This window comes from Geotrypetes seraphini, chromosome 5 (assembly GCF_902459505.1).
Source record: "Geotrypetes seraphini chromosome 5, aGeoSer1.1, whole genome shotgun sequence".
Classification (NCBI taxonomy): Eukaryota; Metazoa; Chordata; class Amphibia; order Gymnophiona; family Dermophiidae; genus Geotrypetes; species Geotrypetes seraphini.
Genome location: NC_047088.1, coordinates 204,873,403 through 204,890,599, shown reverse-complemented (window position 1 = coordinate 204,890,599; position 17,197 = coordinate 204,873,403). Strand labels below are relative to the sequence as shown.

The 17,197-nt window shown below is 42.8% G+C and overlaps 1 protein-coding gene across 3 annotated transcripts in view; it reads right to left on the bottom strand.

Annotated features, from left to right (window-relative positions):
• Positions 1-17,197, bottom strand: part of LRP2 (LDL receptor related protein 2) — a 442,478-nt gene that overhangs the window by 108,215 nt on the left and 317,066 nt on the right. For all 3 annotated transcript variants that reach the window (XM_033945766.1, XM_033945765.1, XM_033945768.1), the window contains 4 exons: positions 15,214-15,509; positions 5,499-6,015; positions 2,932-3,084; positions 2,077-2,247 (listed from right to left, as the gene is read on the bottom strand). In XM_033945766.1, the coding sequence (XP_033801657.1) occupies positions 2,077-2,247; positions 2,932-3,084; positions 5,499-6,015; positions 15,214-15,509 (1,137 nt within the window). The remainder of the gene's footprint in view (positions 1-2,076; positions 2,248-2,931; positions 3,085-5,498; positions 6,016-15,213; positions 15,510-17,197) is intronic.

The following is a 17,197-nucleotide window of genomic DNA, read 5'->3' as shown; positions in this document are numbered from 1 at the left end:
TCAGGTAGAAGAAACTAATACTGCAGTAAAATAACTGTACTGTATATGAATTTAAACACAGAACCTGGAAAATGAAGATTAGGATCCCTTTTACTAAAGCTTAGTGTGTGATAACAGAATTAGCGCATGTTAAATGCTAAGAAGCCCATTTAGCATATACTAATTCCTTAAGCATGCATTAAGCTTTAATAAAAGGAACCCTTAATCTTTAATAGCCTGAATGAAAACTGCTCCTTCTCAAATTTGGTAAAAATAATACATGGGCTTCACAACTGGTGTGCTTTTAGCTATGGAAAAAGGAGGTATTCCTCTGGGAATACTGAGATCAGGGGAATTTAGAAAAAAAACAAAAAAAAACTTGCCCCTCTTCTGACGCTCGTAAAAATAGGAGATCCAAAATCTGAAGATGTTTTTATCCCATGAGCTTTGTACTTCATAATTTTCCTCATAAAATGCAATCATCTATGCTATTTGTAAGCAACTATAGGCTTAATTGACAGTGCAGGATACCAAGTTAATGAACTGGATTGAAATGAACTATGTAGTTTGAAAGTGTACAATCTATTTCCACATTGCCCCCTAGATTATTATAATTACAATCTGCCCATCTAATTGGTTTTCTCCCTACTAATTAGCTTCTCACTAGAATAATTCAGCGTGTTTACAAGTTACCCCATAAAAAAGCTATTACAAATAAGGGGGTTAACATTCAAGAGTTTTCTGGGTAGAAATGGCTCCTACCCAGATAATTCCCTCTCAGCAGATCTAACATGAAGTTTTAGCAACATTAATCCTTAAGTGTCTTCCTGTCCTATCATAAAATGTATTTCTTTCCCCTTTCCCCTCGGATCATGTACATTGTAATGTCCTTGTGAGTTTTCTATGTAGCTTGTTAAAACTCTTTTATGCTTTGTACATTGCTTAGAAATTGGATAGGCGACTAGAAATTGGATAGGCGATTTATCTAATTTTAATTAAGACCTGAAACTTGATTGTTTCACTTAAATCATATTATCAATGGATTCTAATGAGCCAAAAGAGAGCCACTAAATATCTCCCCAAGCAGAATCGCAACACTGCTGACTAGTGTGTGCCGATAACATTCAACCTCACCACACCACCTTCAAACTTCATTGGTGTGAAGGGGGGAGGGGGTATTTCCAAGGTTGTGAACATTTCCAAATGCATTCTCTCTTGTATAATGAAAAATGTGTTGCCCTTTAAGCATATGTCTCTTTCCCCATCCACTTTCCCCTTTCATTTCTGAGCTTTGAAAGAGAGGCACAGTAGCAGAAAAAAAGCCAACCCAAATACAATGGGGCCACCCCAGAGGTATCCAGGGGCCACCATTGCCCCCCCCCCAGGCTTTGTATTGAAGAACGCTGCCTTACATGGTTTCAAAATAAAATGCAATTGTTTTTAAAAGTTTTGTATGATCTTTGAAAACAGGTTAGAATGAGTATAATGGTTTTTTTCTTCTTAGTTAATTCACAATTTGTGTTCAAAGTGATCTCCAACCTTGACATATTTATGAAGTCTTCGACGCCACTGAGCAGTTTGCTCAATGAATTCTGGAGTTTCATTAATTAAGAGCTCGACCGTTTTGTGAGCCTGATGTGCTAAAGCCCCATTCTGTTGAAAAATAAAATACTCAGAAACGCCTCATGTTTCAGGCAGAGATTTCTGCTGCAGTAGGACAATTTGGGGTTATTTGGAAAAATGTTGGGGGGGTCTTATTTTTCTGCATACCATGTACATTTGTAGATGCCATACATATGGCCAGCTACACAATGGCTTGAAGTATGGAAAACACTGAACTACCTTTTAAAATATATGTTGATGATAATGTAGTGTGTTATATGTACATATTTGTGGAATTTGTAAATTCCAATTTGAAGTGTGCTATATGCACTGCAATATAAATACTGAAATGAAATCAAATGGAATATCATGCACTACCGTCCCTCCCTATCCCTTTAAGATACTATATAATAGGCGCTTTTTATCTAGAGTGTTACCAGTGAAATTTTTTTAGTAACAGTTACCCAGTTGCTTTATTCTTCTCTATGTACGTACTCAATGTAGTTCAAGTGGGCATCTGCCCAGTAAAGCTTGTCATTGGTGTAATCTATGGTGAGTCCATTGGGCCATTCCAGTTTGGTGGAGATAATTACTGTCTTGTTCTTGCCGTCCATGCCCACTCTGCCAATAAAGGCCCTGTCTCCCAAGTCTGTCCAGTAAACCTGCCTGTTCAAACAAACAATTATGATTAGAAGTTGAGCAACAATGTGCAAGCTCGTTTTGAACAAATTTTAAACAGAAACTGAGGATCCCTATAAGAAACAATTTAAAACAGATTGCCAAAGCAAACTGCATTTATGTAACAACTATGGGCCCCTTTTACAAAGCTATGGTAGCAATAAATGTACCAAAGCTCATATGAATTGAATGGACTTCGATGCATTTACCACTGCAGGATTGCTACTGCAGCTTTGTCAAATGGGCTCTATGTGCACTGGAGCCATATGGAATGGGAGAGGGGAGTAATGCATTTCTATTGCTTGGGATGCAATCTACCAATTACTTATACATACATTGTCAATTTAAAGGTCCTCCCTTAATTAAAACTGCTGACAATCCTACTTTGGCCCCAGGTATCCCTCTTCTCTATCAGGTGGGAGACTTTACAGGTCTGAAGACCCTCATTTGACTTTGGGCCCCAGGCATTTGCCTAGTTTGTTTATGTATTAATCCTGCTTTGAACCCTTACTTTCCTTAAGGACTCATTCGGTGTTCACAGTAAGGTTTTCCTGCATAGCATGTTATTTTTAAGCACACTCATAAAGACCTTAATGCCCATGCTAAAGTTCATTGCATAAGTCCTTGCATGTACAAACTTTGCAACATAAGAGCATTTGAGAAGTGACCTACCCATATTTTGGATGAACCACGACAGCTCTGGGGATCTGGAAGCAGAAGGTATTGTTAATATCCACACAGTGATCAGCCAGCTTTTTGCGAAATCTGCCATCAAGTTCGGCAACATTCAAACAGTCTTTGTATGAATCCACCCAGTACATTTTTCTGAAATTCATTAGAGGAAACATATAACATAATACTATTAGTTTGTTTTATTTTACAATGTTGCTGCAACATTTTCTATTGCAGAAAAAACTGTAGCAAGATTAAGCAATCAAATGAAAATCCTTGGGGGTTCTAGAATAAGCAGGCTTGTGACTGCTTTATGATTTCAATTTCCTCATATAATCATATTTCGCTGACCTTCACATGACCCTCCTTTAGTATTTTCTTCCATCATCCTATATTTGTCCCAGCACCACAATCAGTGGCTAGAAAGAAAATGCACTGATCTTTTAATTCTTTGTTAAAATTCTGAAATCTTGAGTTTGTATGTTGTTTACGCATTCATCATATTGTCTTGCATTGAAAACTAGCAAGTGCAAAGTTCATGTGTTAACTAAGGGGTCCTTTTTTCAAGCCGCACTAGCGGGGTTAGCGCGTCGGACATTTCATCACGTGCTAACCCCCACGGCTGGCTAAAAAACTAATGCCTGCTCAATGCAGGCGTTAGTGGCTAGCATGGCAGGCGGTTTCACGCGTGTTAAACCCCTACCGTAGCTTGATAAAAGGACCCCTAAAAGTATTTCCAGGCATTATGCCTGATACCTATCTGGGTAGCAGATGGAGAAGGGGTCAGGGAATAACATGTATATATTTTAAAACTGAATTTGTATGTGCTAAGCCACCTAAACACACATGCAAAGGCACGTCTCATGTTCCTATGCGTATAGTATTCAAACTGTGGAATGTGCAAATCCCTTTTAGCCAAAACTGGGGAGGGCACATATCAGTAAGGCTATTTAATTCATGTAAATGCCTTTAAAACACTGCCCTCCCAATGAACTCACCTTTCATGTATTGAGGATCATCACTGTTCCTTTTGAGGGTGTTTTATAAAAAGTTGCCTAGATTGAGAAGGCAGGAAGTACCCCAATTTATAAATACATATACCCGTGTTTCCCTGAAAATAAGACCTACCCCAAAAATAAGCCCTAGCATGATTTTCAGGGTAGGTCTTAATATAAGCCCTACCCCAAAAATAAGCCCTAGTCACCGGCAGCAGCGTTCCACCCCCACCTCCATTGACCCTTCCATATCTCCTCTGCCAACGGTGAGTTCAAAATACCTTGTCACAAATGGTAATGTCGGCAGCAATCTAGACAGGCTGCTTTGCGGCCTTCTCTCAGGCATTCCGTGTGCCGTGTTGCTGATGACATCATCAGTGATGTGGCAAAGAAATGCCCGGGTGGGAGAAAGCCATGAAGCAGCCTGTCTAGATTGTTGCTGAAATTGCCGTTTGTTACAAGGTATTTCAGTCTTGCGGTTGGCAGAGGAGAAATGGAAGGGTTGGGGGATGCAAAGGTGGGTACGTGGGGGCTGCGCACGGTGGTGGGATGGGAAGGGAGAAGGGATAGAAGCTGCAAGGGTTCTGCTGCACAAGGGATGGGAGAGAGGGACAGAAAGATACTGTACAAGGGGATGGGTGAGAGGGGAGGAAAGATGCTGCCCATGTGGGGGAGAGAAAGGAAATAGAAAGAATTGGGGTGGAGGAGAGGAAGGGATAGATGATCATTGTACATAAAAGAAAGAAGACCTACCCAAAAATAAGACCTAGTACCTTTTTGGGGCCCAAAATTAATATAAGACAGGGTCTTATTTTTGAGAAAACATGGTAGGTTTCTATGCGACCAGTATTCAGCGCTAATTAGTTGGCTGGGAATGGCTAAATAGCACATAGCCTTCTATCCAGCAATGTTCAGCTGGGTGTCAAATATGCTAGGTAAGCCCCTGCTGCCAGTTAATTGGGCAACTTAGAGAATACTATAAGTAATACATGCTCTTGTGCATTTAGGCGCTTGCAATTCTGCCAGATATATATAAATGTTAGGCACGCTGATGCAAGGTTATACGCTAATATTCCATAATGCAATCTGGGTACCCAAGTGTCATTATAGACTAGGCTCTCCCCAAGCAAGATCGATGCATCTATTAGAACTACCTCCAAATGACTTGACTCTAGGTCAGTGATTCCCAACCCTGTCCTGGAGGAACACCAGGCCAATCGGGTTTTCAGGCTAGCCCTAATGAATATGCATGAGAGAGATTTGCATATGATGGAAGTGATAGGCTTGCAAATTTGCTTCATGCATATTCATTAGGGCTAGCCTGAAAACCCAATTGGCCTGGTGTTCCTCCAGGACAGGGTTGGGAACCACTGCTCTAGGTCACAAAGAGCATCACTGGAGGAAGCAGGATTTGATCCCTGGCTTGCCTGGTTCTCAGCCTGCTGCTCTAAGCACTAGACTACTGGATTGATAGTGCACAAGCTAATAGTTCCAAAGAAAAGTACAAATTTTAAAATAATAATAATAATAAAAACACTTAGCAGTGGAAGACGTACTTGACATTTTTCTTACCTGCCAACCCAGTCAATAGCTAATCCAGCCCCATGTGGCACATCACTGCTAATAACTGTTTCCTTGTTAGTCCCATTGAAGAACATTCTTTCAATAACTCTCCTACCCATATCAATCCAGTATAATCTTCTTTCTACCCTGTCAAAGTCCAGGGCCACCACAGCGTTTAGTCCTTGCAAAATGAGGGAATAGGACTGTCCATCTGTAGTGAGATTTCTCAGATAGTAGCGATTGCTGAAAATGAGGTAGGGAGAGATGTCACTGTTTTGCCGACAGCGCCGTCCATCTGGCTCCCGGATGTAGCCTGGGGCGCACTTACATATATAAGAGCCCACAGTGTTCTCACAGATCTGGCTACACACTGAAGGAGTCTCGCTACATTCATCAATGTCATCGCAGGTCCGCTTATCAGACATAAGTCTGTATCCTGGGCGACAAGAACAGTGGAAGCTTGTCTGGGTGTCTGTGCAGTTGTGATCACAGCCACTGAGTGATGGGTCATTACATTCATTAATACCTGCAATTCGGAAAGCACAAAGGCAGTCAGGAAAAAGATAAAGTTAACACAGAATGACAATGTATTAATAAAACTAAATAAATAAACATAACCAAAAACTGTTCCGTTAAATGCAAACGACAAGTCTTATTGTCATGGTTGTTAAGCCCTTCAGTTTTAGAATTCATACAATATTTCAAGTCATTGTTTTCAATCACACCACTTTTTTTGTCATTTGTGGTGTTAAACATTTTTGGAATTCTATTTGTTTTATTCAAAGAATCAACAATGGTGGAACAAAAATGAATTCATGGCTGTAACAAGGACAGGACAAAAGGACCATTCATCCTGCTGGGCTTCTTTGAAAGGACATCAAGGAAGTCATTTTCTAAAGGATTTTTCATGTGCAAAGGCCTGTGATACAATGAGTAGGCCCAGGCCCAGGCCCAGAAGCCTTCATAAACACAGCTAGACAACATTTTAAAAGTGAATAAAAGCTCTTTAAATTGGGTAGTTCAGAAGAAAACCATGTAGTAGGGTTGAACAATGGATTTTCAAGCAGGAGCAAGAAATTCCACAGAGAGAAGTTTATTATGCAACAGCAAACAGACTTGACACAGCACCGTTATATGACGCTAAAAAGTGCCTGCTTCAGGGGTCAATACACTGTGACCTATAAGGATAGTCAGTGACCCAGTCTGATGTAGTATCTTAGCCTCTTGGTTCAAGTTTCCAATCCATCATTTTGGTAGCTTGTGTTAGCCTGTTTGTCAATCATTGTAAATGTACTGGGCCTTTGGAAGAAGATACAAGGATTGGCAAATAGGTTTACACAAGATACCAAAATGATGAACATAAGAATTGCCGCTGCTGGGTCAGACCAGTGGTCCATCGTACCCAGCAGTCATGACATGCCCTTAGGTCAAAGTCCAGTGCCCTAACTGAGTCTAACCTTACCTGCGTACGTTCTGGTTCAGCAGGAATTTGTCTAACTTTGTCTTGAGTCCCTAGAGGGTGTTTTCTCCAAACAGCATTCAGAAGAGCATTCCAGTTCTGGGTGAAGAACTTCCTTATGTTTGTACGGAATCTATCCCCTTAACTTTAGAGAGTGTCATCTCGTTCACTTTAACTTGGGGAGGGTGAACAACCTGTCTTTATATACTATATCTATTCCCTTCATTATCTTGAATGTTTTGATCATGTCCTCTCTCAATCTCCTCTATTTGAGGGAGAAGAGGCCCAGTTTCTCTAATCTTTCACTGTACGGCAGCTCCTCCAACCCCTTGACCATCTTAGTGGCTCTTCTCTGGACCTTTTCGAGTAGTACCGTGTCCTTTTTCATGTACGGCGACCAATGCTGTACGCAGTACTCCAGGTGAGGGCGCACCTGGCCCGGTACAGCGGCATGATAACCTTCTTCGATCTATTCGTGATCCCCTTCTTTATCATTCCTAGCATTCTGTTTGCCTTTTTCGCCGCCACCGCACATTGCATGGACAGCTTCATCAACTTGTCAATCAGAACTCCCAAGTCCCTTTCCTGGGAGGTCTCTCCAAGTACCGCCCCAGACATCCTGTATTTATGCATAAGATTTTTGATACCGACATTCATCACTTTACATTTATCCACGATGAACCTCATCTGCCATGTCGATGCCCATTCCTCGAGCCTGATTATGTCACGTTGCAGATCTTCGCAATCCTTTGCGTCTTCACTACTCTGAATAGCTTTGTATCGTCTGCAAATTTAATCACCTCGCTCATCATACCTATGTCCAGATTGTTTATAAGGATGTTGAAGAGCACGGGTCAAAGCACCGAGCCTTGCGGCACCCCACTCAATCTCCTCTGTTCGAGGGAGAAGAGGCCCAGTTTCTCTAATCTCTCACTGTACGGCAACTCCTCCAGCCCCTTAACCATTTTAGTCGCTCTTCTTTGGACCCTTTTGAGTAGTACTGTGTCCTTCTTCATGTATGTCGACCAATTCTGGACGCAGTATTCCAGGTAGGGGCGTACCATGGCCCAGTACAGTGGCATGATAACCTTCTCCAATCTGTTTGTAATTCCCTTCTTAATCATTCCTAGTTTTCTGTTTGCCCTTTTTGCCACCGCCTCACATTGCTCAGATGGCTTCATTGACTTGTGGACCAGCACTCCCAAATCTCTTTCCTGGGGGGTCTCTCTGAGTACTGCACCAGACATCCTATATTCATGTATAAGATTTTTGTTACTGACATGTATAACCTTACACTTATCCTCGTTAAACCTCATTTGCCATGTCGCGACCAATTTCTCGAGCATGCTTTGGATTAGAAATTGGAACTAAGAGGCCAAGATATTACACTAGACTGGGGTCACTGTCCTCATAGGTCACAGTGTATTGACCCCTGAAGCAGGTGCTATTTAGGACCAAAATGAGGTACCATATCAGGTCTGCTAGAGATAGTTTCTGGCAGGCAGAGCAGGGTCTGGCTTAGTCTCCATTCCCTTCCTCCCACCCTCCACTCTCCCACCCACCCCTAGCTCATTTCTTCACTTATAGACTTGATTTATTGTCAATTATTTTAATTAGGACAACAGGAGAACTCTTTATATTTCAAGTTTCAAGTTTTATTTAAATTTGATGAATCGCTTATTATGTACTAAGCGAGTAACAATAAAATATAAGATTAACATATAATTTGATGTACAGCATTAAAATGGGTTAGACGGACTGACAGACAGACAAACCTGGATACATAAGGGAAAAAAGAATCAAGCACTAAATAAGCATACAATATACCGTAACCCTAAGACTAGCTAAGGAACAAAAACTAAATAAAGCATATCATATCATCCTAAGGCTCTAAACTACATAAGAACATAAGAACATAAGAAATGCCTCTGCTGGGTCAGACCCGAGGTCCATCGTGCCCAGCAGTCCGCTCACGCGGTGGCCCAGCAGGTCCAGGACCTGTGCAGTAATCTTCTATCTATACCCCTCTATCTTCTTTTCCAGTAGGAATTTGTCTAATCCTTTCTTGAAGCCCAGTACCGTACTCTGCCCAATCACGTCCTCTGGAAGCGCATTCCAGGTGTCCACCACACGTTGGGTAAAAAAGAACTTCCTAGTATTTGTTTTGAATCTGTCTCCTATCAACTTTTCCGAGTGCCCTCTTGTTCTTTTATTATTCGAGAGTTTGAAGAATCTGTCCCTCTCCACTCTCTCTATGCCCTTCATGATCTTATAAGTCTCTATCATATCCCCTCTAAGTCTTCTCTTCTCCAGGGAAAATAGACCCAGCTTCTCCAATCTCTCAGCATATGACAGGTTTTCCATACCTTTTATCAGACGCGTCGCTCTCCTCTGAACCCTCTCGACTAATGCCATATCCTTCTTAAGGTACGGCGACCAATATTGGACGCAGTACTCCAAATGCGGGCGCACCATTGCCTGATACAATGGCAGGATAACCTCTTTCGTTCTGGCTGTAATACCCTTTTTGATTATACCAAGCATTCTATTCGCTCTCTTAGCGGCCGCTGCACACTGTGCCGTCGGCTTCAATGTCATGTCCACCAATACCCCCAAGTCCCTTTCCTGGGTACTTTTATTTAATAATATCCCTCCCATTGTATAGTTGTACCTCGAGTTTCTGCTCCCCACATGTAATACCTTACATTTCTCAACGTTGAACTTCATCTGCCATCTCATCGCCCAATCTTCTAGTTTGTTCAAGTCCCTTTGCAATTCTTCGCATTCCTCTGTAGTCCGAGCTCCATTAAACAGTTTAGTGTCATCCGCAAATTTTATTATCTCGCACTTCGTCCCTGTTTCTAGATCATTTATGAAGATATTAAATAGTAGCGGCCCGAGCACCGAGCCCTGCGGGACGCCACTCGTGACCCTCCTCCAGTCGGAGTAGTGACCCTTCAGTCCTACCCTTTGTTTTCTACCCTCCAACCAGTTTCTGATCCATCTATGTATGTCACCTTCCACCCCATGGTTCTTCAGTTTCCGGAGTAGACGTTCATGGGGCACCTTGTCAAAGGCTTTTTGGAAATCTAGATATATGATGTCAATGGGGTCTCCTTTGTCCATCTGTTTGTTAATCCCTTCGAAGAAATGCAATAAGTTTGTTTGGCACGATCTTCCCTTGCAGAAACCATGCTGGCTGGCTGTCAGAAGTTCGTGTTTTTCAAAATGTTGATCAATGCTTTCTTTTATCAGTGCTTCTGCCATTTTCCCAGGAACTGAAGTCAGGCTCACTGGCCTGTAGTTTCCCGGATCACCTCTTGATCCCTTTTTAAAGATGGGCGTAACGTTGGCTATTTTCCAATCCTCCGGGATCTCGCCTGTTTTCAGGGATAAGTTGCAAATTTGCTGCAGTAGTTCCGCTATCTCCTCCTTTAATTCCTTCAGAACCCTTGGATGTATGCCATCCGGACCCGGAGATTTGTCAGTTTTTAGTTTTTCGATCTGCCTACGAACGTCCTCAATGCTCACTTCTATGAATGTTAATTTTTCTGCTTGACTTCCATTGAAGAATTGCTCAGGTTCCGGCATGTTGGATGTGTTTTCGTTAGTAAATACAGACGAGAAGAACATGTTAAGCCTTTCTGCCACTACCTTCTCCTCTTTCACCACTCCCTTCCTGTCTCCTTCGTCTAGCGGTCCCACTTCCTCTCTAGTTGGCTGCTTCCCTTTAACATATCTGAAGAACGGTTTGAAATTTCTTGCTTCCCTGGCTAGCCTTTCTTCATACTCTCTTTTAGCTTTCCGAACTTCACGGTGACATTCTTTTTGATACTTCTTGTACTCTTTCCAGTTCCCCTCAGATTTGTCCTTTTTCCATTTCTTGAATGAATTTTTCTTATTGCCTATCGCTTCCTTCACTATTTTGGTTATCCACGCCGGGTCTTTTGTTTGATTCTTTTTGCACCCTTTCCTGAATCTGGGGATATACAGATTTTGCACCTCGTTCACCATGTCCCTGAAGAAGGACCAGGCATGATTTACCGTTAGCCATGTTTTGGAAGTGTTCCTAAGTTTCTTCCTTACCAATTCTCTCATTGCTTCGTAGTTTCCTTTCTTGAAGTTAAAGGTTGTCGCTATGGATCTCTTGCCTTTTGGTATTCCTACCTCAACCTTGAACTTGATCATATTATGATCGCTGTTTCCCAACGTCCCCACTACTTCAACGTCCTTTGCAGGTCCTCTTAACCCATTTAGGATTAGATCCATAGTCTAATATATTCCTAGTAGCTTAATAAGTTTTATTAATCAGCTCAATAATAAGATGCAGACAATAGTTCAGCAGCAAGAGGGGTGCTATCTAGACTTTTGCACAGAGTGTCATATATATGATTTTCTCCCGGTTGGCAAGAACATAAGAACATAAGCATCGCCTCTGCTGAGTCAGACCACAGGTCCATCATGCCCAGCAGTCCGCTCCCGCGGCGACCCCCCAGGTCAATGACCTGTAAGTAATCTAATGCTCTAAAGCATTTTGTACTGTATAATAACCCTCTAATTGTACCCTTCAATCCCCTTTTCCTTCAGGAACTCGTCCAATCATATTTTGAAATCCCAAATCGTACTCTGCTCTACCACCTCTTCTGGAAGCGAATTCCAGATGTCCACCACCCTCTGAGTGAAGAACTTCCTACGCTTCAAATTTGGAGACTTCATTAACTTTCTGGCAGTAAATACAGATGCTCTCATCTGTCTTAAGAACCAGTACAATGAGAAATAATCAGTTGCTGTTTGATTCTTCTATAAACCTGAATTTAAGCACCTGATTCACTTCTGCTGAGTTTCTGAAATCAAATGGTATCACTGTTGGACTACTACACCAGGGTCTGCAATGATGTTGTGGCAGGCAAAATTAGTTCAGCCTGGAATATTGGAGCATATATTTGTTTTTTGGCTTACAAGTCACTTCAAATCAGCTTTCCAGCTTCCAAAAGTTGGTCTACAAATGGGGACATGAAGTGGCCTGGACTTCAGTAGAACCTCTGGTCTAAGTTCATCCCCCTAGACTGATGGCAAAGTCAGGGGAATCCATTTCTTCAGCACATCCATTTAAAAGATTTGATCCTTCTTCCATATGTCAGGTTGGATTACTTTATAGCCCACAAACCCAGTCTTTTCAAAGACTTTGTAGGGTCTCTGACACTTGTATAGTAGTTTGCTTTCAATGAGGGTAGAAGCACCAGAACTTGATCCCTATGTTGGAAGACCCTCTGGGCCATGGAGCAGTTATATTCCCTGGTTTGCACCACTTTTGCCTTCTCTAGATAGACAGGGAGGCTGCCAAACTCTTTCTTCAGCCACTCTGGCTCCTCCTTCCAGGATTACATCAAACATTCAGAAATCTCTTGGGTCATCTTCCATAGAACAGTTTAAACAGATAAAAGCCAGTTTAACTTTGTGGTACTTAGTTCCATCCACAATGAGAATCTTCCTTAACAGTTGTTTCAGGGTTTTATTGAACCATTCAACCATACCATTGATTTGAGGGTGGTATACTGAAATGAGAATGGTTTTTACTTTCAGTAGAGCCATATTTGCCTTATTACCCGTGACATATAGCATCCTTCATCTGTGAGTAGTTCCTAGAGTAGTTTCACTCATGAGGAGACCTAAAACAGGCATTTGTTACTGTGACGGTCTTCAAATTGAATAATGCTATGGCTTCTGGGAACTGGTATCACACAACGGAAGCTCAGCAGTTCACAAAAATTATAATAAAGAAGGAAGAAAGACAAGAAATATAATCTTTCTGGTAAATGGAGAGGATAAGAAAAAAAGGGTGAAAAGGGAGAACTAAAGATCTAAGGGATCTTTATGACTGGCATGGATATCACACAAGTAGGTTGGATCCCAGCAGGCCTTCTATACTTGTCTATATGACCCTGACACATAGAACTGAACCAATATTCATTCAGCCTTGTTTTTCCCTCTTCCATAAGACCCCTTAGATTCTTAGAAAGTGATTAAGAGCCAGCTTCGGTAAATACGTAATGAAAGGGTTGGGGTACTATCTCTCTTCCCCTCCAACCTTCTATTTTCTACCTAATAAAGAAAGTTATGTTTATTACAAAATATAAGAGGTTTGTCTTGGGTGTGCTTAGATTGGATACTGGCTTCTCATCTATGGCCTTGACTTGAGCCATATGCTTATATTTTATAATGTCCATAGGTAGACCCTACCTGCTCCAATATGGCAGCCTTGACCTCTGCATAGGTGGTTTTCCTGTCTGGTAGCATCCTAGAAAGTTACTTGGCTGCTACTAGTTAGCTGTAATCCATTTGGGCAATCCTTTTAAAATTCATCAAAAACAATCGGGATCATCTTCAGAAGTCATCATTGGTCATCATTGGTAAAACCAGGGTGGGAGGGGTTGTTTAAGATGTGGGCACCTGTACTTTTGGATCACCTGAGCCAGAAATCTAACCATTTTTGGAAAGTTGGTAGTGCATAATTCGCTGCTGCAGCAACTGCTGCTGCTGTTGCCCCTCCACTAGGGCATGGAGTAGCCTTTACATTATGGCCTGGCTCTGCTAAACTGCAGCATTGTACAGAGGCAATGCGCATTATAAACCAAACAAAAAGAAATCCTTCCTGTTTGGCTCTTACTATGCTTCTTCTAGAATCCTCTCTAGGGCAGCGCTACTCCCTTTAGCCCAACTATATAGTTCTTTATTACGGTGAGACCCAAAATCCTGGCAGGGGTAGTAAATCTCCATCTGTTATCAGCGAGATACAAATCTCACCAGTGCCACAGTATGTCATAGCGTGAACGGGCGTGGGGCTGGAAGACTTCACAAACACCCTAATTGTGTTGTTCAAAAGAAGAACATGTCTCACAGGCTGTTAGCTCTTGAGTATACATCCTTTATTTATATTTGCTCTATGCATTAAACTGCCTAGCAGTAACTACATGGTTTACAGACTAAGTAGCCCTTAGTCTATAAACCACAAAGGACTCACAAAGGACCATTTTGCGACCCGATTGTTCCCCTACCCGATTCAATCCACACATGCAAATGAGGGAAATGGCATGCAAGTTTTGGAAGGCAGCAATTCACTAAACAATTTCTGGAACACAGATTGGGCTTGCCGATCAGAAAAGAAGTGACTGCTGAAGACCAGTCACTTCTATCCTTGCAGACTCTCCTGCCTTTTAAAACCACGGGCTCGCAATGCTTTTAGCAGAATATATAAAAAAGGAATTTTTCCTTTTTTATATATTCTGCAAAACGCATTGCGAGCCCATGGTTTTAACCCGACAGTGCCCCACCTCCCCAAATTAAAAAAAAAAATACCCCCCCTGCACTGAAATGCCACCCCCCACACCGATGCCCACCGCCGCCATGGTCGCCACTGCCATCGGGCCCGCTGCTGCCCACCCACCCCGTCCCCGCACATGAATGAATATGGCAGGAGAGATGCCAACTCCCTCCTGCCATCACAAACCCGGCCTGGCCGGGTTTGGCCCTCCCCCTTCCCCGTAACTTTAAAAAGTTGGGAGCAGGAGGGGTGCTCAGTCCCTCCTGCTCCAGGCCTCCGACGACGACGAACTGCGGCCTTAGGCCACGCCCCGGTGCATCATGTGATACACAGAGAGGGGCCTAAGGCCCTGATTGGCTGAGGCGCCACGGGCTCCTCCCTTGGGAGGGGCCTGGGGCGCCTCAGCCAATCCGGGACTTCCTTAGGGAGGAGTCTAAGGAAGTCTCTGATGGGCCAAAAACAATGACTAATCAGGGACTTCCTTAGACTCCTCCCTAAGGAAGTCTCTGATTGCCTGAGCTAGAAATAAAAGAAAGAACCTATAAGTAAAAATAAAATAACTGCAAAGTTACCAAAGTTTAGTAAAAGAGCCCCTAAATGTAAAATCTTGCAATGTCTTTCCTGAGTCTAATAGATTAGTCAACAAACGAGTGCTACCTTTTGACATGATTACTCTTGCTGAAGTCAAGGCCAGGAGAGATAAGGATTATGTTTACAAGGTACATATGGAGTCCTTTGCACAATTTAGACCTTATACCAAATAACGTACATGTATGGTGCTACTGGAAAATAACTCCGACAGTAGGAAAGAAGCCAATGTCAGGCACAGGACACACAGATTTGGGAATGCACTGGGGCTGCTGATTTTTCACACTTTTCTTATATATACAAACCAAAACCACTGCCACATCCTCATCACTCTAAAATTCAGGAACATAACTTACCACATCCTTTCTCATCACTGTTATCATTGCAGTCATCTAGGCGATTGCAGATTTTAATAGCTTCAATGCAGTGTCCATTGTCACACTTAAAATAGTGCGGTGCGCACGTTGCTTCAGGAGTACTGCAGAGGTGGTCCAGCTCATCCGATTTATCTCCACAGTTATTATATCCATCACAGATGTAGGCTCTGGAAATGCAGCGGCCGTTCTGACAAACAAACTGGTTCTGCGAGCAAGGCTGGTATACACATCCCCTCTCATCACTGCCATCACCACAGTCATTGCGCCTGTCACACCTGGACAAGGATATTATGGTTTCAATGAAATTAAACACAGCAGAATCCCCATTAGTTTCTCTCATAATGTTTCAATTGGTTCTACTTTTAAAACTGCACCTGAGAAAAGCTTCTACAGTAATGTGAATTACTTATATTTTGACCTGAAAATTTATTTCCTGCTTCTTTGGGCTACCAGATCAACTGGAACAAGGGCTGAGTCTGGGGGCCAGTTATCTGGAAATATTTTGTATCTTTTCACACCTTCCTTCAGTTCAGTTATTGCAGCTGGGTTCCACATACCTGAGCTTCTTCTGGGACCCAGCATTGCTATACTCAGTCACTAGGTGTCACCACTGCATGATGACTATGACTCTCAATGTAGGATTAACATATGACTCTAGAAAAAGGAGGACAGATTGAGAGACATCTGGGTTTTACTTCTATTGCTTTTACTTTCATTGAAAGTAATGGAAGTAAAACCCGGATGTCTCTATCCATCCTCCTTACTTCCATTGCTTTCAATGGAAGTAAAACCCAAATATCTCAATCTGTCCTCTTTTTCCTGGAGCCATATGATAACCCTAGTAGTACCCCCTCATCCACAGTGCTTTGCGCAGCCACACCTTTCTCCTCCCTCATGCCCTGACATCTCTCTCCTCTCCTTCCCTTCCCTACCTCCCACCCAGTCTGGCATCTCCCTCTCTCCTCTCCTTTTATTTTCTTGTCCTCCCTGCTCTTCCTTCTCAATTTATTTTCTGCCTCTGTCTAGATTGTATTCTTACTATCCAGTCCTCAATTTCCCTCTTTTCACTGTGTCTACCTACAGTTTGCCACCTCTTTCCTTCACCCCTTCCAGTATATCACTAACTCTATCCTCTTCCCCCATCCAGTATGTACCCTTTTTTATCCCCTCCTTCCTTCTAGTATGTGCCTTCTTCCTCTTCCCCTTTCCATTCAGCATCTTCCCCTCTCACTCTCCACTTCCATCCAGCATATGCCCTTTCTCTTCACTTCCTTTCAGTGTCTGCACCCCCTCCCTCTACCTCATTTCCGTCCAGCATCTGTTCCCCTCTCTATTCCCCTCCCCACTAACATCCATTGTCTGCCACCTTCTCTCTCTCCATCCACCACACTTCTAACAGCATCTGCCCCTTCTCTCTCTCCCTCCACCTCAATTTCATACAGTATCCTGGCCCATTCTCTCTCCCTTCATCCCACTTCCATCAGCATCTGCCTCTTCTCTCTCCCTTCACCCCAAAACCATCAGCATCTACCCCGTCTCTCTCTTTCCACCCAAATTCTACCCAGTATCCTACCTCTTTCACTCTCTCTGTCTCTCTCCAACCCATTTCCCTCTTCCTCCACCACTCTTCCATGCAGTATCCTGATCTTTTCTCTCTCCCTGAGTCTACCCCAATTCTACCCAGTATCCTGTCCCCTCACTTTCCCACCACTGCTGCTGCTTTCCCAAACCAGCAGCAGTAAATTTAAATGCAGCCATCACAGGACCTTCATACATCTTTCCGCGGCTACCAACTCTGCTTCGGAAGAAGAAAGTGACATCAGAGAGGGGAAGGATTGGCAGTCATGGAGGGGGAGGTGCCTGAAGATTCCATATTGACTGCATTTAAGTTTATTACCACTGCTGCTAGTTTAGGAAAGCAGCAGCAGAAGCAGAGAAGGGCAGGAGGTGCCGGTGTGCTAGC